Source organism: Protomyctophum bolini, assembly GCF_963924005.1.
Source record: "Protomyctophum bolini genome assembly, chromosome: 6".
NCBI lineage: Eukaryota > Metazoa > Chordata > Actinopteri > Myctophiformes > Myctophidae > Protomyctophum > Protomyctophum bolini.
The window spans coordinates 40,006,941-40,031,690 of NC_137867.1; the positions used below are offsets into that span (position 1 = coordinate 40,006,941).

Below are 24,750 nucleotides of genomic sequence, written 5' to 3' on the forward strand. Positions count from 1 at the left end.
ATTTATTTTTTTAGATAATTTTGGGGGCTTTTCATGCATTTATTCGATAAGTGTACAGTAAGCTGGCAGGAAATGGGATGAGAGATGCGGAGTGACACGCAGCAAAAGTCGCAGGGATCGATATATATATATTTTTAAATGTAGTAAACTCAAGTTCAACCATAAATGTTGGTTTTGTGACCCACAAATGGGTCCCGAACAAGTGTTTGATAACTGGTTTAGACATGTCCGAAGAAGGGATGTATGGATGGATGGATGGAGGCTTTATTGGGAGAAGGATTCTGAAGATCGGAGCTGACTTGCAGCGAGAGAAGATGAAGGTCATAGAGGACGAGAGGGGACATGCATGGAGGAACCAATCGTCGTGTACGGATGATGACGTGCAAGTGCTGCTTTGCATCAGGGGAGACAAGGCGCTGAAGCGTGGCATGAGAAATTATCTAAAAGTGAATCTGAATCCTCAGCTGTACGGCGACGGAGTTGAAAGAGTGGGTCAAGTCAATTACAGAAAGGAGCAAAGATGCATTACATTATATATATATATATATATTCCTTTAAATGCCGGGTGCTGCACTGCTGGTGACCCATGTCTCACCCCTCCTCCTCACCCACCCCCCCCCCCCCCCATCATCTACAAATTCAATAAATGTTTAACTTACTAGGGTTCAATGGACTGTTCCCTAAATTGACCTCTATGATTTAATGGCATGCATATCCTGGAGGGGTAAAGATGCATTCCATTCATTCATGTGTACAGTACGCTGGGAAAGCAATCATTTACACGGCAGGCAAGCACTGGATATTATATGGTATTTATATACTAAGGCGATTCCCGTCGGGAAAGCAAGTGACATGCCCCTCTGGCTATACGACACCCATTGTACTTGTTAGTGCAGTATGCATTAACATAGTACTTGGGGTTGGGAGTCCATCTCAGTACTATGATGACAAATTGATGACATCAAGGATAATAAAGGTACACAGACATACAGACCGAGAGATAACTAGAGATCTCCATATATGGGCATTAACACATTTAGACCTGAGGACGATTCTACAAACAATGGCTTCTAAATCATGACAGTTTTCTGAAAAACCTCATGTTTCTATGTCCGTCGATCTCGAACCTTTTCATGTCAAGGACCCCCAAGATTATAATGTAATTGCCCCCCCCCCCCCCCCCCCCATCTGAAAATATGTTGTTCCAGAGACCTCCCCAGAAGCAAATATTTGAGTTAAAAACATTCGCTCTCAAAGAATATATATGCAAAGATTTGAGGCACATTTTAACGATTAAAAAAAAATAGCAGATATACAAGCTCGTAGCGCAGCACTCTGACACAGAAATACAGACCTAAATGCATACTGTACATATTAAATTATATATACACGGTACTACATACATGCGTACATAAATACATACGTATACATACAGGCCTGCTCTGAATGGCCTTTGGCCATTTTGCAATGTTCTGGAAAGGAGTGTTTTGTTGTGCATTTCAAGTTGGGTATGACATTTTCTTCTGACGTGGTCTAAAAGTAACCCCAGGCAACTCATCATCGTATTGTATTTTACATTCTTCTACTTGACCCTCCCCTCCTTCTGACCCCACACAATGGCAACGCGGTCCATTTGAGCTAACTTGATACCCGAGATGCTAATATGATGTAATGTCAATTTGAATTAACCCTTTGTTAGCCGTTTATATTTAGCATTTCCCCTAAACACCGGAGTAACAAAAGGGCATTCTTTTGTTTGGTGCTCCCCTCCCCCGTTTACACATACTGTCAGATACTAGGGCCAACCTCTCTACTACTTCTTCAGAAGACAAAAAGAGACCCAAGAAAAACAGGAATAGGCCACTGCTCTGGTTCTTGACACACACACACACACACACACACACACACACACACACACACCCCCCCCCACACACACACACACACACACCCCCCCCCCACACACACACACACACACCCCCTTGACTCATTCAAGATATATTTGGAAGTATATCAAACCGGATGATCAGGACATTCATCATACAGTCTGAATGCATACAGTGACATAGATGCTGAATGTGTATGATGTAGAGATATAGATGTGTCTCTATTGTGTCGTATCATGAACATGTCACTTCATATCTTCTGTGCTCTTCCACTGTATGTGTGGGGGGTTGTCTGCCCACAGCAGCTGACCTCCGTGCTGAACAGAGATCATGAGGGTTAAGTCCACTCCTGGAGATTAGATTTACAATGATCCACATCACATTCCCCAGATGCATTTGGGGTTTTTTTTCTCTCCCGAGGGCTGATGCCCAATAGATCAATGGGGACTGTTCTCTCGCTGAACTTCCAAAGGGCATATAAAAAATGTGCACCGCACGACTTCCAAGTTAACGGCCACTAAAACAGCCACTCACGCACGGGGCCATCTTCGGCAGCCATTCGTCATTGCTTTAATTATATCGACAGAGGGCTGGACTTATCAATTACAATATTTGCCTCTTTCTGTTGGATGGATCGCACCGTGGCGGTGCATGGGAATGACACGCACCGTCACAGAGACAGTGGTAGGGAAAGCACACGCATGTTTTACCCAAGTAAAAGAATCAATAGTGCAATATAGAACTACTCCGTTACAAGTAAAAGTCCGGAATTCAAAATGTACTTGAGTACAAAAGTATTCACTATGCAGAATGTCCCATTTCAAGTTTTCAAATGCATAAAAATATTTAAAAAAAATTAGCAGATCTAGCAATAATCCAAATGTACAAAGCACCTAGTAGTAACTAAACTTTTCAAATACATGCAGTGGAGTAAAAGTACACTATTTGCCTATTTGAGATGTAGTGGGAGTAGAAGTAAAAGTACTGGAAAAAGTAAATACTGTGAAAGTACAAATACTGTACTTAAGTAAATGTACTTAGTTACTTTTCCACCACTGTCACAAAGGTGGGCCCACAGCAACACACACGGCGGTGACTACAAACACGCCACATTGTCCAGCTGGTCCAGAGAGGTTAGGGTTAAAATATTAATTAGTGTAATTCGAACCAACGCTGATGATATGATAACACCTTTGTTTGGGACACCAATTACCTCCTTGGCCATATTTTCGGATAAATATAAAAGACAACTAATTACAATTTTGGGCAAGTATATGCCCTTTGGCCTATTGGGATCAATTGGATTAACACCACTACATGACAAGAAAATGGCCCCTGGGTTCAGATCTTTGTTCAGTGGACTACTTGCGAGACCATGCTTGCACACCCTAGTTCATATAGCATTACCCTAAATATACCCAGCATGTTCAAGGATTAGCACGCCCCAATGGCAAACAAACCCATTTAGACCTGAGGACGATTCTATAAAAGTCATCTAAATCATCACAGTTTGTTCATCATGTCAGTCGTTCTCAAACATTTTCATGTCAAGGACCCCAAAAATGTAATTGCCCCCCCCCCCCCCCCATCTGAAAATATGTTGTTCCAGGGACCCCCTCAGAAGCAAAGATTTTAGTTAAAGAATAAAGATTTGCGCCACATTTTCACGATTAAAAAAAAATAGCAGACCTAGTGCCGCACTACGAGCTTGTAGATCTGCTATTTTTCAATAGCTAAAGTATAACATACTGCTTAAAAGACCAAAATAGGTTCCCGCTCAAAATGGGCTAAATAAAAACCAGGCGGACATTGCCGGAACTGCTAATAAATATGCGTCTCCTCCCAAAAGATATTTTGCTGATCAAAGAACATTATTTGCTTATTATTTATAAAGTTCCTTTGAAGTTGTAATAACCTTACTCCCCTTGGTGAAAATCCTTGCATCCTATTGAATAATACTATAACATAAAATAATACTAATAAGCACACAAACAAGGCTGCAGGGCAGTGTTGATTTCGTCGACTAAAACTAAGACAAATTTTCGTCGACTACCTTTTTTCACTGACGAAAACTACATGGAAACTAAATGAAAACTAAGCTATGATGACTAAAACTAAGACTAAATATACAAGAAAATTTCATCAACAAATAAAAACTAGACTAAAATGTTAGGAAAGGACTAGTGGACAAGAGATCCACTAGGTAATTTTACAATTGGTTGCATGCTAAAAAATAGCAGATCTACAAGCTCACAACGTGTCACGCTGCGATGCGTTGTGAGCTTGTAGATCGGCTATTTTCATTAAGTGTAAAAACAGCCATCACGACAGCATCAAAGCCCACGAAAATACATTTTAGTCGACTAAATCAACTGCAGATTTAGTCGACTAAAATCTTACGATATTTAGTTGACTAAAACTAGACTAACACTAAACTATTCCAGGTGACTAAAAAAAAAAACCCCACTGGGGTCCTTGAGGGGGTTCCAGGGGCTACACAACGTGTGAGCTTGTATATCGGTTATTTAATAAAAATGTGGGGTTCCTTGACATGGAAAAGGTTTGAGAACCACTGCCATGCACCGACAGGTCGGTCTGAGTCCCCCTCACAGGAAGGTGGCCTGCATGACCACCGCTGGGCTCTTATCTTGTGCCAGTGCCACGTACCTACCAGCAGAGGGAGACATCATACAAACATGGAGCCCTGCTCTGTGCTAGCTATCTGCCCCAGCAGACAAAGGGCCAGAGAACCTCCAGGCATGAACTGACTTGCTCCCTCAAAAAAATACCAGCGCAGACGATACTCAGAAGTCAGCCTGCTCTCCTCTGATCTTTAATGCAGAGGCACAGGCACAGCCATTATACTCCATGTAGCTCAGACGCGGCCGGGGCCCTCTTAATGAGTGGGTAGAACACAGATTTACAGACACAACAACGTAGGTGACTATAGGCGTGCGTTAATCCAAACTTTTAACCATCAAGTCGAATCTAGTTTAGCAAAACTTTAGCAATGAATGAGTTGTTGAGGATATTTTGTAAGTGTCTGTCAAGGATAAAACGAGGGTTCCCATGATACATCATGGCGTGGAAAAAAGCAGAAAAGATGGACACCCAATTGTTAAAATGAAGTACCTTTCATAAAAAGTAGGTGTCCAGTCATTTAAAAATGGCAGGCATTTAGATGTAAATACAAACAAACTACACTGAGCCTACAAAGAAATGTACAGCAGAACTTCAAAGACATGTAGACATCAAATAGATCATGCCAGAGCAGGCAAGACCCAACAATAACGCCACTACAGTGAGGTTTTACAAAGAGCATAGCAGTGGTTCCCAAATCTTTTTAGCTCATGACCCAAAAGTGAAATTTGACCCAAACTAGTGAAAATAGCCGATCTACAAGCTCACAACGCGCAGTCGCACACTACTACTTAAAACTTTTTTTTTGTAATTCATGGAATTTCTTTGACTTTTCTTTGATTTCTTCGTGAAATTTTACTGAGAAAAAAATTAATAATTCATGAATTTGTTTTCAATACATGAAAACAACTTCGGACACAAAAAAATGCCTGCTCACAGTGCAGCTGGACCGTTTTGGTAATCCACTGCACAAGACTTATGAGATGAGATGATGAGATATACTTTTACTTTATTGTCCCACGAGGGGAAATTTGTCTTGGGCAAAAAGTGCACTAGGACATCAACGTTTAAAACACCCACAGACACTAACCACATTATCACTGCTGTTGGCTGAAAATCTTGAAGCCGCAGTTTAACCTTTTTCTTTTTACTCAGAAAGTTTTAATTGAAAGTTTACACTATTTAGTCATTACTTTGAATCACTTAGATATGCAAAGCGCATTTCACGACCCCCACCCCTTGTCTGCCCCCAAGCTCATGAATCCCACCTATCGGAAACCTCTCTCTGTGTTTTAAGAGACACATGGGCGTGAGCATTCCTGCCTCTTGTTTTCTTGGGAAAAAAAGGCACTTTTCTTAAAGAAAAAAAAAAGAAAAAAGGATGAAAACCATCTAGTGACTAGATAGATGCACAGTTTAAAACCATCTAGTGACTAGATAGATGCACAGTTTAAAACCATCTAGTGACTAGATAGATGCACAGTTTAAAACCATCTAGTGACTAGATAGATGCACAGTTTAAAACCATCTAGTGACTAGATAGATGCACAGTGTAAAACCATCTAGTGACTAGATAGATGCACAGTTTAAAACCATCTAGTGACTAGATAGATGCACAGTTTAAAACCATCTAGTGACTAGATAGATGCACAGTTTAAAACCATCTAGTGACTAGATAGATGCACAGTTTAAAACCATCTAGTGACTAGATAGATGCACAGTTTAAAACCATCTAGTGACTAGATAGATGCACAGTTTAAAACCATCTAGTGACTAGATAGATGCACAGTTTAAAACCATCTAGTGACTAGATAGATGCACAGTTTAAAACCATCTAGTGACTAGATAGATGCACAGTTTAAAACCATCTAGTGACTAGATAGATGCACAGTTTAAAACCATCTAGTGACTAGATAGATGCAGAGTTTAAAACCATCTAGTGACTAGATAGATGCAGAGTTTAAAACCATCTAGTGACTAGATAGATGCACGGTTTTCATCCATTTCTTCCTCTTGTTTATTTTTTTCTCCATTTCTTCTTTCAACCGGGTGTCCCGGGACCAATTATAGGCATACATTTTCCAAAATATTCAAGTTTACAACACATTTTCTACAAGTTTACAAACACCCTCACATATATGGTGAAGTATAAATCCGTTTTAAGTGGTTTGAGAACGAAAGATGTCAACACATTAACATCTCTCCGTCTGTCTGTCCTCGTCTCTTTCCGTCTCCCTCTCTGCTTGCTCTCAGCCACGTCTCCTAATGACAGGTTAGGCTGGCAGCAGCAGGGTGCGGAGTCGGCTGTGCCGCCTTCAAAAAGGAACTGCTGGCGGAGCCCGAGTGGGACCGGAGCCTGTCAAATTACAGTGGGGATCCTTCCTCCTTTCCCCCGTCCCTTTTTACCCCATCTGTCTGCTCTGTCTATCTCTTCTCTACCACTTCGCTGCTGGATGCTTTATTACCTTTCAGGGGTTCCCCCCCCCCCGCCATCCTCTGTCAGGTGGCTGGGGTGAGGGCGCTCCTACAATCTTGGAAATGCCTCAGACTTAAACCTGTCTGTCTGTCTGTCTGTCTGTCTGTCTGTCTGTCCTGAGGGAGCATCTTTGGAATTCCCTGAAAGACTGGCTGGCTCTCAAAATGGCAGCCCGGAGTGAGGCGGTCTTTAACGCTAATGCAGACTACACACAGTGGAGCTGGGATTCCTGAAACCGAGATTGTCAACTTCCATCTGCCCACCTTTTTAAGTCTGAGGTTCATGGTGGGCGCTTCAGGAGGAGATTTAGATTTGTGTGATAAACGACACGTTCAATGTAAAAATTCACATTGAAAAATAATAAAAATCAATGGATCTCAGAGGACATATTCCGTTGCGGCGAACAATAGGGGTCCCTACAGTATCGCCTCTTTGGCCCAACCCCTCCCACATCGCTCATCCCCGCTTTGTCCATATCTAGCTCATCCCCTATTTCTCCCTCATCCAACAACCCCCCCCCCCCCCCCCTCCTGCCATAACCCCCCCCCCCCATCCATCCCACTCTATCTCTTTTAACACCCCCATCCCCTCCCTCTCTCTCACTCTCTCCCTCCATCTCTCCCTCTCTCCTCAGCCCTCCTCTTCTTGCTCCAGAACTGTCAGATGGCATTAGCTGCCTTCACGCTCATGGCCTGTAGGAATAACAGCCGTGAACCTCGCCGAACAGCACCATTCTCCTGCTCCAGTTAGCTCTCCACTCAGCGGCAGGCAGCCTGTCGCACAAATACCAATGTTATTCATGTTGCTGCAACCCCTCGCTTACACAACATGCCCCAGTAAAAGGGCAAAGTTAGGCAGTACAACAAATCTCCAGAGAAAGGTCATGGCGCCGCAGTTAAAAGATGCGTTATGTATTGTATAATGATAATAACGTGGCCGTGCTCGTTCATCACTGCTGCTGATCGGGGGGGTCCACTTCACTGACACGCGGATCCATCCACGGCTTTGCTAAGATGGACTCGCATGGATCAAGAAGGATTCAATTCTTATCGCCTTATGGAGCCGCAGCCCTCGAATAACTGTTAATTCTATCATGATCAGCTTTATTTCTTATGAAGTTTTGGCTTCAGGGCAAGTTCTTTTTTTCTGTTAATATTAACCACTTAAGCCCTATATACTTTATGTATTCCAAAAGCCAGTCTACTGTAGATGCTCATAAACACTTCACATTGTGAGCTTGTAGATATGCCATTTTATGCATTAAAAAAATATATAATAATAACTTATTTTGAAAATGTGCCCAGTGTGACCAATAAGGTTGTAAAATGTGCAGCCGTTTCTATTATAATAAACGTCCAGATGTAATTCACAAGGACGTCCGTCTGTCATGTGCGAGGATGGATGAAGGCCACAGATACTCCGCAGGGAGGATATGAAGTGAACCACACTGTCAGTATCAGTTTGACAAGCAATTCCAAAGTTACATAAATACAAATATGAGTACGGCGTAATTTCTCATCAGCCAGCGTGCACTCCTCGAGCCCAGCGTGGGGAGGCTTAGGCTAATAATCAAAGCAGATTAGCGAGAGCTCTGATGGCTGCCGCGCTAGCCCGCTAATCATCGGAGTGATAACCGTGAATCATTCGATCGCGGAAACAGAAATGAGCAAGTGTGTTTTGAATTATGAACTTTGATGAAATGATCCCAGTATCAGTAGCCCCCAATCGGAATATCTGTCACTCTCTCCATCCCTCTTTCTCAGTGTCAATGTCAGCAATTCCTCCGCGAGAACACAATATCGTAGAAGCTTGCGCATATCAAGTGCGACACAGCGCCAGGGAGGAAGGGTGGGCGCTAAAACACTGCAGCCTCAGAGCGTTCACCGGTGTGACTGTGATCTCCTGAGTGCCCCTGTGATTTAGCCCTGAAATGACAGACTTAGCCCTCATTGGGGCTACGGGTGGAGAGCTAATGACACGCTGCGCAGGGCTAACGTGACTATTAGCCCACTCTCAGCAGCAGGAACTGACAGCAGCACAATTCTGTCATTACGCCCCGAGGAGACCTCTAATCAGGAAGGCAGGGACACAAGAATAAGGAGTAGGCCGGTTAGACTGGTTTCAGTTCCTGGTGTTGAGAGAGAGAGAGGGGAAAGGCACGAGTCTTTCTCTCCCCTGTATGAACCCATCATGGCTATCCGTGACACAGACCCTGGGTCAAATACTGTGTGCAAAGACTTTGACGTGCTCGTTTTCAACCTCAGTGTAGTCCCACACGAGGAGGGGCATGATGTTTGCCCAAGTACAAGAAAGTTATTACGGCAACCAAAGAAAAGTGACAGTCAAGTTTAGGAGGTTTTGTTTTGATTTGAAGAAACCAAGTGCACGCACACACGCCCAGTCGATATGTCCAGGTAAAGGACATATAAAGCAGAAGAGGAGTACATGAATAGCATGTACCGGTATTGGTATAAAGCTCCTTGTTCAATTGGTTATTGGAACTACAGCAATATTTTGATCGTTACAGATTTTCTGCCTGAGGCTGTGACTGTGAGCTTGAACCTTGAAGCTGACCAGATCTGCTATTTTTGCCATCTGTTATACAGCGAATAAGGCTCATGTAGGGCTTGTTTAAATTGGTCCTAGTGAAGTAAAGTCTGCCCCAAGGGGCACCACAAGCATCTTAAATGAAACACTTGTACTTATTTTCACAACTCTCATTGAGCCGGATCTTCCCAGGAACATTCCACAGTGCAGTAGGTGGAATCCTGGAATGCAAGGAACCTGCATGCTTTTACCCGACATCCTGTGGTACTGCGTTAATCATACATTATCATCCTCACAGACACATACCTACCTGTCTGAGGGTTACAGCAGTGGTTAGCAAGGAGGGGTCCGAGCAGGACCCCCAGTCTGGTTCCAGGGGGTCCCCCAGATGCTTTATAATTAGGAACCAAATGGACCCTTGCAAGTCTGTAAACTTTGAGAGTGTAGGCCTACACATTTGTGAGTGAAATGGTAGTACATGGCATCCGCCAGGATATCATGTTATTGCAGGCGGCAGTGGCTCAGGGGTAGAGTGGCTGGATGGTAACCTCAAGGTTGCCAATTCGAACCCAGGCTCCTCCAGAGTTAGTGTCGAAGTGTCCTTGAGCAAGACACTGAACCCCTAATTGCTACCAAGGTTGGTGCCTTGCATGGTTTCCACTGCCATCGGTGTATGAATGTGTGTGTGTGTGTGTGTGTGTGTGTGTGTGTGTGTGTGTGTGTCTGTGAATGGGTGAATGTAATGCACAATCTATGTAAAGCGCCTTGGATAAAGGCGCTAGATAAATGCACCATTTACCATTGATGTTATAAAATTATTATTATAATTGTGAGGCATGCAGCCGTAATAAACAAACATTTGTATTCTTCCCATTGCACCTACAAACTATGGTTTGTGAAATAAAAACTGAGTCATGACTCAAGAGCGTGCCACTTACCCAAATTGCTTTCATTGATTGCATCTGTGGAGACAGTAAAACAAAAATCCATAATCAGTACATATCATCAACAGCAGCAAAGACAACACATGACAATGACATAAAAATGAACATCTTTTTATGCCAGCACACAAATCAAATTCAAACCAGCCCTCCGAGCGATTTCATGAGTTTTGTTTTGTCTATGCAGAGCGCCAGGCTACTTGGCCAGGCATGCTGGGGCCTGTATTGTTAGAGAGCGCTGGTATGCTCACACATTGATCCCACTGCTGCATTGTACCATAGTGTACACCGGTCCTTTTCAAACTTTTTTTGTGCCAAAGAGCACACGGATGTACAAAACAAAATCTCAAGGCATACTGGTATTCATAGCAAAAAGAGCCCACAGAAGTCGATCACAGTCATGCATCGTGAGCTTGTAGATCTGCCATATATTTCCTTTTTTGTTTTACATTTGTATTTGTGTGTACCAAAATAAATACACATAAATACACAAAGGGACAGCAGGTTTAGAGGTTGGTGGTTATATATATATATATATATATATATATATATATATATATACATACATACATCTTTTTCTTTTATAGAATTGACGTCTGTATTGAGAATTTAGTTGGACAAATTCAGTGTTACCTCAAAACTCAGTTTTGAGGTATTTGTACTTTACTTGAGTATTTCCAATTTCCAGTACTTTTAATTCTACTCCACTACATCTCAGAGCCAAAATGTGTACTTTTATTTCACTACAATTATTTGAAAACTTTAGTTGCTAGCTACTTTGGCGATTTTAATTTTGATTAGAAAACATACATTAACCACTTCAACACTATACATTTTGGCCATTTGAAAATATCCGATGGACAAGCTCACAATGTGTCGCGTTGCGACGCATTGTGAGCTTGTAGATCTGCTATTTTTAATATACTTTGTACACATTTTGAACTTGTGAAGTGGGACATTCTGCAATAGTACTTTTACTTTGAGTACTTTAAGTACATTTTGATGCAGAATATACTTTTGCACTTTTACTCAAGTACATTTTCAATTCTGTACTTTTACTTGTAACGGAGTAGTTCTAAATTGCAGTGTTGGTACTTTTACTAACAATTGAGTACTTTTTCCACCACTGGACAAATTACTGATTAAACTACAAAAGGGCCAACCGCAGGGAGCGCATATCTCTGCCAGAGAGGTTGCCTAACTTAAAAGTGCTTTTGGAGGTTTTCTCTATAGAGGCACCTCGACAATAACATATACTCTCTCAATATTATTTAAGGCTTAAATATTATCCATCTGTAATTAGAGTAATAGGCTTAGACAAAAACCTGTTTGACGATCATTGCCACATGATTCACAAGCTCATAAGTGTACCCAATGAATTCGGTGAAAAATAAACATGTAGCATTTGTGGCGCCACCTATGGGTCCAAGGTCAATAGCTTTTGACTCCGTTTAGGGATTGGACGCTGCATTCACGATTACTGAAATTGAAGGCAATCATAGCCAATGGGAATGGAATATGAAGGGGAAAAAAATCGGAATAATACATGACTATACAGTAGATCCCATGCTATCACCTGACAATGTGATATCATGATCCCGATGCGTCTAGTGGTATGCAAGATTAGCTGCACACACACACACACACACACACACACACACACACACACACACACACACACACACACACACACACACACACACACACGCACACACACACACACACACACACTTGAAAAAGACTAATATTTTGTACAGTTGTCACAGAAATCGCAGAGGCACACCCAAGGACTTTTCTCACAACACCACTGGCATGCTCTGGGGCTCTGGTTTAGGTGCCTTAGCATGGGGGCCATGCTAACATTATATACACCGACTGTGAGTTACAAAACGCCAAGAATTCTACATGGGAATGGCATGGCTCCATCTCGGACCCCCTCTGGCTAGCTTGTGTCATCATGGGTCATTTACGATGTCTAGGACATACGACTCCAAAATTGGGCATGGTTTTAGCGCAATCGGAACCATCGCAATCGGAACCATCCATCCATTATAAAACGAAATATTTCACATATTATGATAAAGATATAGTAGTGTTGTGACAAGAGAAAGACAAACGCTCGTACAGACGGCTAGACTCCTGCAAAGTGATGCCATAAAAAAGACCAGTACCTGAACATTAGTAATTCAAGATGTCAAGATTATAATATTCTCCAACAAGGTCATCTGTTGTTAGTTGAAAACAACACTAGTACAGTTTATTTTCATCTTGTCCTAACCATTTCAAGAGTACACAGCAAAATGTGTTAATTTAACTCTTGAGTTAAAATGTTATTTTAATTTAAACAGTCACAAAAGAGACCTTTAAGCCTAGTTATACAACTGGCATCAGATAATATCATCTAGCAATGTGAATGTTTTGTAAAAAATAAATAAAACATTATGGTAAAAGAGCATTAAATCCAATTGAACAGCAGTGCACGAATACACATTTAACGATCATCCTTGTGTACTTTAGAGTAAACATTGCACAGCCTAATTGACTTATCGGATTAATCTGATGGCCGTTAACAACCCGTGGCGCCCTCCTCATCCTGCACCGAGCGAACCGCTCCTGACGTGCGCTTGCACACTGACCACCGAGAGCGAGATGGTGACATCACTGCAACGCAGCTAAACAAAAATAGGCCACAGCTGTTTAGTTCTTTAGGCTACAAATTAGACTCAATATGTCATAAAACATCAAATCACACTCTTTGCTATGGAAATGAGCACTGAGCCATCTCCATCGCACTGAACATGACTTAAACCCCCCACCACCATCACCACACACACACACACACACACACACACACAAACACACAAATACACCCTCTATCCTCTTTCCGTTCGCCTGTTTGCTTCGTTTCCGTTTTGGGTCGCACAGACACAGATTTCATGCTAATTTGCACTAGATGAGAAAGGAGGGATGGAGCAAGGAGCATGGAGTGGAAAGGGATGAATTATGGAGGGATTTTAAATTATAAATGGGCCCTCTTCACCCAGACTGGAAAGCTCTGAAAGAGGGGAGGCAGTTGGGACACTTTGGAAGCAATGGACTCTCTGAAGAGATCTGGGACATATGAATTATACCTTAACCCGCCCATGTGATCACACATCTTGAGTATTAAATGCATTTTTCTGCGACAAAACCTTGTTTGAACTGCTGCAGTTCCAAGCTAGCCTAGAACACTGGTTTTCAAACAGGTTTGTGTCAAGGTCCGCCAAATTGATATGTACTAGACACAGACCCTCCCTCTGAAAAGATCTTGTACCATGGACCGGAACCCCCCATAAAGAGAAGATGTTTGTCAAAAATGTTCAAAGTTATTCCAAATTGCTCAAAATGCTCAATCGTTTAAAAACAAAACACAATAGCTTGCAGAGCGACTATTTTTGAAGAGCCGAAATATAAAATATGGTGGTCAGACAGTCATTAGTCCGACATCGACAACCTATTTCAAACCCTAACCTTAAAGGAGAATTCCATACTAGAAGGCTTTCTTACCTTTATTTGTAGTTGTTGCGTCCCCACCAAAGAGGTCCAGGTGTTATTTTGTGCAAAAGTGCATTATTGGCTATTTCCCCTACCATAAGTTCTCAATGGGCGCTGGGTTGGGTTTTTGTGCAAATTCGCTTATTTCCATCGACATAAGTAGTAAAGTGTGCCTCTTTTTTTGAGCGATGGCAATAAGCGAATTAGCACAACACCCCAATGCCCCATTCAATTCAATTCAATGCAATTAAATTAAATTAATTGAGGGCTTATGGTAGGGGAAATACCTAATAATGCGCTTTGCACAAAAGAACACCTGGACCTCTTTGGTGGGGACGCAACAACTACAAAAAAAGGTAAGTAAGCCTTCTAGTATGGAATTCTCCTTTAAACATAACCGCAAGCACGGGAGCAGCGCAGTTCAAGCGGTAGTCTGACCATTGTTTTCACATGTCGGTCTGTTGGTGTGTCTAATCTTAGTGTGCATCCCGTAAAACTGTTCTAAAGTGTTATAATAAGTTTGTTGGGGACCCCCCCCCCCAAACAATGGGACCAGAGGCCTCTAGAACCATTGTTGGGGACCCCCCAAACAATGGAACCAGTGGCCTCTAGGACCCAAACTAGTGAAAATACCAGCTCTAAAGCACATCCAATAGCAGATCTTCGCGGAGCAGTGTGAGCTTGTAGTTCAGCCATTTTCACTACTGCTTAATTATTATTATTACATTTACTTAATTTCTTAGATTGGTTTGCTTACGTTATTTTACATAGAAAAAAACCACACCCATGACGAGGGGCGATCTTATCATCGCACATCATGACGACGTAAAACGGACACAATGCCTATTTGCTCAGACACTTGCGTAAAATTCTCCATTCATTGTCAATGGGAATTTAATGTTTGTGTAGGACGGAAATGTCTAATGAAAAAAAAACATCACACCCATGTGAAGTGAGGGGCGCTAATATATTAAAGTCTAACTCATGTTGATTAGGTGATGTAATGGTGATATAAAAGAAACGGTGCCAACACAAACATTAAACGCCATTAACAATAAAGAGACAATATGACGTAGACGACACATTATGACGTAAATCGTCCCTTTATTGTCAATGCGTTTACTAAACAAACTTTGAACATTAAACCTGTCTATAGGAGGGGCTAGCGCCCCTCAAAATGTCAATATATTTTTGAGGGGCGCTATCCCCTTCCATGTCCAGCTTTTAGTGTGCGTGTAAACACAAACGTTGTCCTAACACAAACACAAAAATGAAATGTCATTGACAATGAATGGAAAGTTTTGAGTGTGTGTGTGTGTATACATAAACATTGCATAAACACAAACATTGAAGACGAAGGTGAGGACACAGATTCTCATTGGCCGGAACAAGATCATGGATTAAAGAGCGCCCCTCACTTCACATGGGTGTGATTCTTTTAAATGTATATATTTTTCTATGTAGAAAAATTAAATGGAATCTTTACTCGAGTCGCGACCCATAAAAATTGGTCCGTGACCCACACATGGGTCCCGAGCCACAGTTTGGGAACAGTGCTGTACAAGACTAGAGGAAGGGAGTGATGCTGCCAGTTCATTAACATGAAAACAAAGATGGAAGCACCTGGGAGTAAGCCGTCGCCATGACAACATTAAACCGAGGAAATCCTCAGTGAAAATAGAGTGTAAAATTGACTGTGCTACAGAAGTCTCACAGTAAACCACATTCAACCTGACATCCCTATACTTTGGCCATGCTGCCATTATTGGCAAACATTAGAGCCACGGTTCCCAAAGTAGGGTCCAGGGACCCCCGGGGGTCCTTGAGGGAGTTCTGGGGGGTCCCCAGCTAAATGATAGTTAGGAACCAGAGAGTGTACAAATGGAACCAAATGGACCCGTTGGGGTCCCAGAGGTAGAAAATGCCATTAAATTGGGGTCCGTACCTAATGCATAATCAAACTGAGGGTTCTTGAAATTAAAATGGTTGAGAATCACCGCTAGAGCTGTAAAATTCTTCTCTTATGGGGGTCCCTGGCATATCTCTTCTAATCAGGCTAATTAGTATCAATTTGGGGGTCCTTGATGTGAAACAGTTTGGGAACCAGAGTACAAAATAGTGAAAAGTGCTGAAACATAAATAGCAGATCGGTTAGAATCAGAATCACTGTATTTGTCAATTTACATACATACACATAAACACACACACAGAATATGAAATGCCGTTCGTTCCCGTTCCCACTGAACCCCTTGCATTGCAACATTATTTTTAGATACTCATCATATAAAGAGTACATATTATATAGGGCTTAAGTTATGTGTTTAAATTGACACCAAGGATATTGTTACTGTGTAGTCTTGAAATATGAAACGGCTCGCACAGAGCCCTTAATGAGCCAGACATTGTGTTTACGCTACACCACCAAGGACTCATCCTCTTGATCAGTGAAGGAGGAGGGCTCAAAAACCACTTGGAGGGAGACCAGAGGAGTAAATCAAGCCAAAAGAGGGCAGGAGAAATGAGGGGAGAAAAGAGCTTTATATTTAAAGAGATGAAAAGAGTGTGTGTGTGTGTGTGTGTGTGTGTGTGTGTGTGTGTGTGTGTGTGTGTGTGTCTGTGTGTAGGGAGGGGGGGGTTGTATGGTCGAGAAACAGGGAGTGTCTCCCCCATAAGTGTTGTTTCTCAGACCTCCACTTAGGGACTCTGGGCTAAAAATATCCAGGCCACGCTCAGTGGGACGGCTTCCCCAAAACCAGCTCAATAATTCACAAGCGGTATAGTGGGTGGGGGGTGGGGGGGGCAGCACAATCACACAGACACAGTGACTGAGACTGCACGACCAACCACCAAGCAGCTTGTTCCTGAGGAGGAGGGGTGATTTTCATCTCGCTCGACAGTTTTCCTTTCTTTTCTGGGTCTCTGGATGCCCAATCTATGCTCCGTCGTGTGACGGTGTCGCATGCCAAAACACACAGAGAGCGAGCGGAAGCGCCAGGACGGCCATGCTCTCAGACTGAGTCGGCCCTATTTATTTTGATGAAGGCCAGGGTTGACGAAGGAGGGGTCACAGTATGTGACAGCCGTCAAACACGGAAACTCTGTTTCTAAAACAAGCTGCGAAACCTTCTTCAAGAGATCATACAAATCAAGGAGAATCTGTCGGAGCTGTCGGAGGTTGTCCATCACAGAGCTATCCTGCAGCAGTACTTGTGTACTGTAAAGAATAAGTAACTGAAAAGAATAACACAACAAAACTCTGGAGACTAGTAAGGCGACTGAGCTCAGACTAAAAGACTGTTTAAATGCTTGTATATGTAGGGATCTCAATTAACTTTTTTGTTCTCTTTTTGTTTTCTTCGAGTAGTGCACACTCAGGGCAACAACAAAGTCACATGGTTCTCATTTAGCAGAGAACCATGTGAAAGTGCACAAATGTAACTGCTGGGTTCATTTGGTTACATTTATACTGGGCGGGAATCCCTTTTGGTGTTTATATAGCATTATGTTATGCTTTAGCGATTGAAAAATAGCAGATATCTGCTATTTTTGAAAAATCGTGAAAATGTGGCACAAATCGTTGAATAGTTTTTCACCACCTGTGCGCAACCTAACACACACACACATTAACTGTATGATGATTTCTGGTGTGCCAGTACAGTACAGTGACAGTACAGTACAGTAGAGGGACCCCCACACAAACTCTCATCCGTTTCGGACGTGGGGCGGCTCGCCGGAATCGGCCCGGCCCCCTGGGCGCGTTCCTGGGGGTCTGGATGTTCCGGGGACTCCCCGGGGACCCTCACATGGTAACTCATTTCTCTACAGTTTCGGACACTGGGCGGCTCGCTGGAACCGGGAAGGCACCCTGGCCGTGGTCCTGTGGGTCTGGAATTTCCGGGGACCCCCACACGGAGTTGCAACACTCACTTCACACGGGTGTGATTTTTATGATCGTGTACTAAATAAATACAAAGATGTGATTTGACATGACTCTGCATCGGGCGAACCGAACTAAATGTGAATTAATTAATTTCAGCTCTTCTGCAAATTCACTCGACTTGAAATATCCCAACTTGAGTTTACTTACGTCTAGAAAACCAATCAGCGTGCCTTATAGTAAAGATTTCTTGATTTCGACAATCTAATAATAATGATAAAACTTTCTGCGACTCACCAGACACACAGATATGCGATCCACAGCTGGGATGGAGCACCTGTAGTTCGTGTCCAACCGGACCTATCCTGTCACCGACCTTAGCCAACAACAGCTCATCAAACTCGTTTGGCTTTCCGCCGAGTCTGGGACTTCCACAACGGGTACAACAATGAATCTATGGTGATATCTGACATGGTTAATGGCAAAAAGAAAGGGCTTCCATTTGTAACTTAACCCTCGAAATTTAAAAAATGTCTTCTAAATTCTGACAGTTTTCTAAAATACCTCATGTTTCTGTATCAGTGGTGCTCAATATTTCATGTCAAGGACCCCAAAAACTATATGTAATTGGCCACCAACCCAATTACAAGAGCTTGTAGATCTGCTATTTTTCAATAGCTAAAGCATAACATGATGCTATAAACACCAAAAGGGGTTCCCGCCCAGAATGGGTTAAGAGTGTATAAACAGGGGTGCACAGAAGCGGTGGGCCAGTGCGCATGCGTCGTCAAAACGTTTTGGTGCACGGTAGATCAAAGGCATGGAGGCACATTTGCACACCAACAGCTGAGAGAAAGGGATTTAGAGAATGCTGACAGGCACTCAAAAGGAACTCAAATGAGATGTTAACGTCCTGTAAGTAATACTAAAAATAAGAAATAAAACTAGTGTTGACTAATCATTACAAGTGGCTCTTATTTTGATGAGGAAGTCAGAGGACAGGAAGTTTGTTTCAGTTGTAAACAAGCTAGATGACAGTTTTTAGCTGTCAAAGTGCTAGTTGGTAAACCACGTTAGCGACCATATTTACAATATGAAAACTATCTGTCACTTAAACAATGTAGGTTACACACGCTGGAATTAAACATGGGACCTGCAGGCAGCATTAGGTGAGTAATTCATTGTATATGAGGGGTGGCGGTGGCTCAGGGGTAGAGTGGCTGGATGGTAACTGCAAGGTTGCCAGTTCGAACCCGGGCTCCCCCAGAGTTAGTGTCGAAGTGTCCTTGAGAAAGACACTGAACCCCTAATTGCTCCTGATGTGCTGGTTGGTGCCTTGCATGGTTTCCGCTGCCATTGGTGTCTATGTAAAGCGCCTTGGATAAAGGCGCTATATAAATGCACCATTTACTATTTTATATGTGTTGGACGTTTGTGGTTGTGCTCTAGTGATAAACGAACAGCTGCAGCCAGAGGGATCATCCTACTGCTGCTTAACGACTACACTGTCTGTGACTAGGTGTACTAGTGTAGCGTTGCATCTGCCTGTGTGAATACAGCATAACGTTGAGGCAGGATACAAACATCCGTACCGTACAAAATGCAGTTCAGAGTTCTTTCAGCTAGTGATTTTATTCAATCAAATCCTGTCTTATAGCACAACTCTTTTTGAGGGGCGCTAGCCCCTCCTATATACAGGTTAAATGTTTAAAGGGAAAATGTATGTCATCTTGTCCCCAACACAAACATTAAATGCCATTAACAATAAAGATAATTTAATGTTTGTGTTGGCACAGTTTGTTTTACATCATTATTACATCACCTAATCAACATGATTCAGACTTTAAAATATTAGCGCAATAGCGCCCATCACTTCACACGGGTGTGATTTTTTACTCTCATTTACTGCTTTTCTAAAAGGGAAAATAAAATGGAATTCGAGATCGCAAACCATCCACCATTTCATATAGGATTTCAATATCATACGTTAAATAGTACTACATGGACCACTCTCTCTCTCTCTAACATTGTTCACCTGTTTCACTCTGCAATGTGGCAGCAGCTGCCTAGCTCTCTCTCCCCTCATGGCCTCCGGTCCCAGATGGCTAAAAGACTGGATCAGGATGCTCTGATTGACTCATTGACCCGTTCACACTACAAGAGCAGCAGTGCTCCCAATCACATGACCAACTCCTCCCGATCCCCCCAAAAAGTCTTATATAGCATGTGTGTCTAGTTATCCAACAAAAGCATCAGTAATGTTTTATTCTCAAAGATATCAGAGAATATGCCAGGTGGAGATGAGGTGTGGTGTGGTATGGGCTCCCCCCCCCCATACCATCTCCCGCCGTGGAGAACCAACGCTTTGTGCGTGTCTCCCGCGGCCCAGGGCATGTTGAGACACCTCCAGCAGGTCTGTCCATGTTTGTGTTTGGTCTGGAGCTGCAACAGGATCTGAGACATATAGGCCTGGGGGCTGTCACTCCGCAAACCTCCTCCCCAGGGACACTCCTCCTCCCACCCACGCCGCCCGCTCGCTCGCTCAAAAACTCCGCCACACACTGGGTGGGACGTCCGTTCGGCCTGCCTGACCCTGTGCAATCCAGAGTCTGGTGTGTGTGTGTGTGTATGTGTTGGTGGTGGGGGGGGTAGAGGCGGTCCCCAGTCACCCCACAACCACCCCACACCCCCAAAAAAACAGGACCAAGGCCATGTCGGCCTCATCCCGACACCTAACCCCCCACCCTAAACCCCAGAGACTTCCAAGAAGCCGCAGCCGCGTTTTTGGATGTGAAGTTCAAAGGGAGACGAGGAGAACGCACTGGCGCTGTGAGATCAAAGTCCCAGCACCACCTCTGTGTCTCTGCCGCCTGCAATCTGAGCCCTGGCTTCATTTTCTTTTTTTACAAACTCAAACATCAACAACTTTGGGAGCTTTTCCTGACCAGATCGACCCTTTCTCCTCCTCCGACCGACAGGAAAAAAACAGGCACACAAGTGGACCAATTCTTAGCATTCCACAGTATCTCTTAGATAAGAAAAAAAGAAAAGAGAAAATGATATTCTTCTTTACTCCACCTCAGCAGACATACACTTAATAACAAGGGGTCATAGAGGAGGGAAGACAGACACGTGACATGTCGTCTTCTGCTGGATTTAAGCTCAAGACATCATGGTTTTGATCTCTGCATTAACCTCTAAATAGTTTGTTGTTCTGATGCTGCTGCTGCTGCGCTGAACACAAGGTAAAGATACCAAGGAATGAACAGTGACGTCACGGTTATGCTACGCAACACGGAAGTAACACAGACTCGAAGCGCTTTATAAAACCAGTCTGTGACGAATCCTTGGTATTTTCATCCAGGGATGAGTCAACTTTTCACTGCCGTTTCGAAAATCCTGGTGACGGTCGGTAAAATGTGGGATTCCCTTCTCGTGTACTCGTGTACCGGTGGTTGGGAACCTCTGGCCAGGTCTATACTTCCAAGCTAATCTCAACGGTCAACAGACCAGCAAAAACATGGTGAGCTTGCATTGTGGCTGTATATACAGGCTTTCAAAATAAATGTAAAACAAATAATTCATAATAATGTTGTAGTGGACATCCGTGCTTGTCCACCTGTGGAGCCACATCGGTCACTGGCCTGAAAGACTCTCGCTATAATTGTACCGGTAAAAATAGCCAATCTACAAGCTCTCAGCGTCGCATCGCAGTGCTTTGAGGACTTTTGAGGTTCACATGACGCTCGTATACTTCACGAGCGTCATGGCTTGTTTTACACGATCGCTATACATTTACATTGAAAGCGTGTACATAAACATTCAGATTTTTAATATAAAGTATAAAGGCATTTTTATCAGAGCTGTTTTTTTGCCATTGGCTTTCAACTACGCGCGCCCCTGTCGGTCGGTCGGAGTGTTGTACTTTGAAACACTGGGTGTGTTCGATATACAGTAGGCACGCTGACCGCACTGCCAATACAAACTAATAGGCGAGTGCGTTCCCGGTGTGCAACTGTGCCCATTCTGGGCGGGAACCCCTTTTGGTGTTTAAAGCATTATGTTATACTTTAGCTATTGAAAAATAGCACATCTACAAGCTCATAGCGCGGCACAGAGTGCCACACTACGAACTGCTATTTTGGAAAAATCGTGAAAATGTAGTTCAAATCTTTGAATATATATTCTTTCAGTCTCAGTTTTTAAATCTTTGCTTCTGGGGTGTTCCTGGAACAACATATTTTCAGATGGGGGTCGGTGGCATATTACATATCATTGTTGGGGTCCTTGACATGAAATATTGAGAACCAATGATAGAAACATTTTTTCAGAAATAAAATACATTTTAAAAAGATTATTTTTTTAATTTCGACGTCAGGCCTAAATGGGTTATATTTGAAATCTGAATTTTTATGTACACGTTTTCAGTGTAAATGTAAAACTGGCATCCGTTGCTTCATGACTGTCATAAATATGACAAGCCATGTTTTAGGGCTAGATGACTTGTAGATCTGCAATTGGTGCCATTTCTTAATACGTTTCCATAAGTTTCACCAATAAAGACATGCCGAAAATAAGGATGGCAGGTTGAAAGTAGTTCAAGAGTGTAAGCATCATTTATCTATGAGGGAGACGGCAAACAAAAATACAAGTGCCACTAAGCAAAAGGGTACCTCAACGCTTCTTGCCTTCTGTAAACCATAATCCACATTATTGCACACACATTTGAACGCATTCATTCAAGCCACTGCCAATGCACATTGTTATTTTAGTATCTATGGATTTGCCACCATACACTTGTGAATGACACTGCTGAAATGAGGGGAAATATTTTCATTTAGCGAGAGTTGGGGAAAGTGTTTCATCTCATTGCGAAAATGACGTATTTTAATGCCCCGGCATTCATACCCCATCCCCTCTTATCAGTGCTCCTCTCCAACATTTGATGGAATTTGCCATTGCACAATGGTCGGAAAATACACTTCAAAGGCAAGACGCATCTAATCTCCCCCCCACTCCGCACACTGCATATTTGCTATGATAATAAGATCCTGCCTTTCCAGGGTTCTTAGGGATCTGAACCAAGGATGAGAATTTCATCTTTCACTCTCTCCCCCTTTTTCTCTCAGTGTGGCATGGTGGGGGGGGGGGGGGGGGGGTGTTATGCTGCAGTCCCTGAGAATCTCTGCAACAGCAATACTGCGTGTATTTCTGTGGAACCCGTCCCCCACCCTTACGTAAAAGCCCTACTTAACTGCTTTTCTTTTGCACACTAAACAATCGCGTACAAACAAACAACGGTACACGCACACCAAAGGAAATGGAGCTGTAAATGACAACAGCAGCACAGTGACCTAGATTCTCGTACGGCCTGGAACGGAACAGGCATGACTCCCCCAGAAAAAGAGCTGTGGGCACAACAACCTGGCTCAGTGCATTTAGCCCGGGCCAGTGCGCATCGGCGAGCACTAACCGTCCCAGTGCATGATGGGCATTCTGGGTGCACACAAGAATTTAAGGGTACTGTGGTGTTACCCATCATAACTCTCTGGTAAATCCTGTGATGTAGGCCAGGCAACTACTTCTCAAAGTATAGGGTCCTGGGACGCCCAGATGGTCTTTGGTGTTCCAGGGAGTCCCCCCCCCACCACCACCACCACCACCGCAGCAGCAGCAAAAAGTTAAATTTCACCATTAGGTATTCAGATCCTGTTTAGCCACTTAAGCCATAATATAAAAAGGTTCAACAATAGCAGGTCTACATTAAGCTCAAGAATATCGTTGATTTTTTTTTTTTCTATTTTTTTCTTTTTACTTTTTATGTTTAATTATTATTATTATCTGTTATTGCCCTCACCCAGTATTGTAGAATTATTCATCTAACCAAAAACATCATTTTACGGGGTCTATCCATCCATCCCCAACCGCTTATCCGTAGTCGGGTCGCGAGGCCAACAGCTCTTCCCCGTGGGACGTGCATCGAGGGCCTCCCTATTAGGGAGACGCTCGAGAGGCATCCCAACCACCTAAGCTGGCTCCTTTCCAGGTGGAAAGCTGGTTCTTGGCACAAAATCTTTTCAAATGGTGGTCCATGGCCAAATACAAATCAATTAGGGGTCCTTGGCATAACAATTTTATACCACCCCGTTTGTGTAGGCACTCGACAAAGCGGGATGCACCAAGATGGATTTGAACCCATGACCTGGTAGGGAGCATTTTTAACTTAATAAATATATTATTGTTACTGCCAATAAGGAACTGTCCCGGGGAACAAAATGGTAGTCCCACAGAGATTTCCCAACAGTGCAGTGAGGGGGTTGGCTGAAAACCCAGCCATCCTCGTCTTTATGCAACCATTTTGTAAACGCCATCTGCAGCAAACATGTTTGGTAGGCGAGTTTCAACCTTGTTTCACATGGTGATTTCATCTGTGTTTCTTCAGAATTTAAGTCACTCACAGTGACAGTTCAATGTGCAGTGGCACTCTACCTTGCAATGATTTGTCAGCTGGCATATTATCCCTAGGGCAGATATGGCAGCTGACCATTCAGGACCATTCAGGTCAACTCTCAAAGGTTGAAAAACATGCTTCTATTATTTTGTTTTTATTATGAAATAATAAAAACAAAATATGAACAGAAAGTGCAATTCAGGCTGTTGGTGAAATCTCAGGTGAAGTCATAAGTAAGGGATGGGCATTAGACACCCTGTTTTTGAAATTGTTAGTCATTTAAACCATTTAGCTTCTGCATGGATATTGTTTCTATTGTTCTCTCTTAATTTTTGTTATCATTACTACTACTCTGTACTTTGTCTGTTTGTACTTCCCAAGGGAATTAAAAAAAAAGGCGA

The 24,750-nt window shown here is 42.9% G+C and overlaps 1 protein-coding gene across 2 annotated transcripts in view; it reads right to left on the bottom strand.

Moving 5' to 3' along the window:
* nr6a1a (nuclear receptor subfamily 6, group A, member 1a) overlaps positions 1 to 24,750 on the bottom strand; it is a gene marked incomplete at both ends in the record, with an annotated part of 100,081 nt that overhangs the window by 27,862 nt on the left and 47,469 nt on the right. The window contains one exon of one of the 2 annotated variants that reach the window (XM_080765542.1): positions 10,485 to 10,508. The exons of the other annotated variant lie outside the window; for it this stretch is intronic. Within the exon in view, the coding sequence (XP_080621668.1) occupies positions 10,485 to 10,508 (24 nt within the window). The remainder of the gene's footprint in view (positions 1 to 10,484; positions 10,509 to 24,750) is intronic. 2 annotated transcript variants of the gene reach the window in all.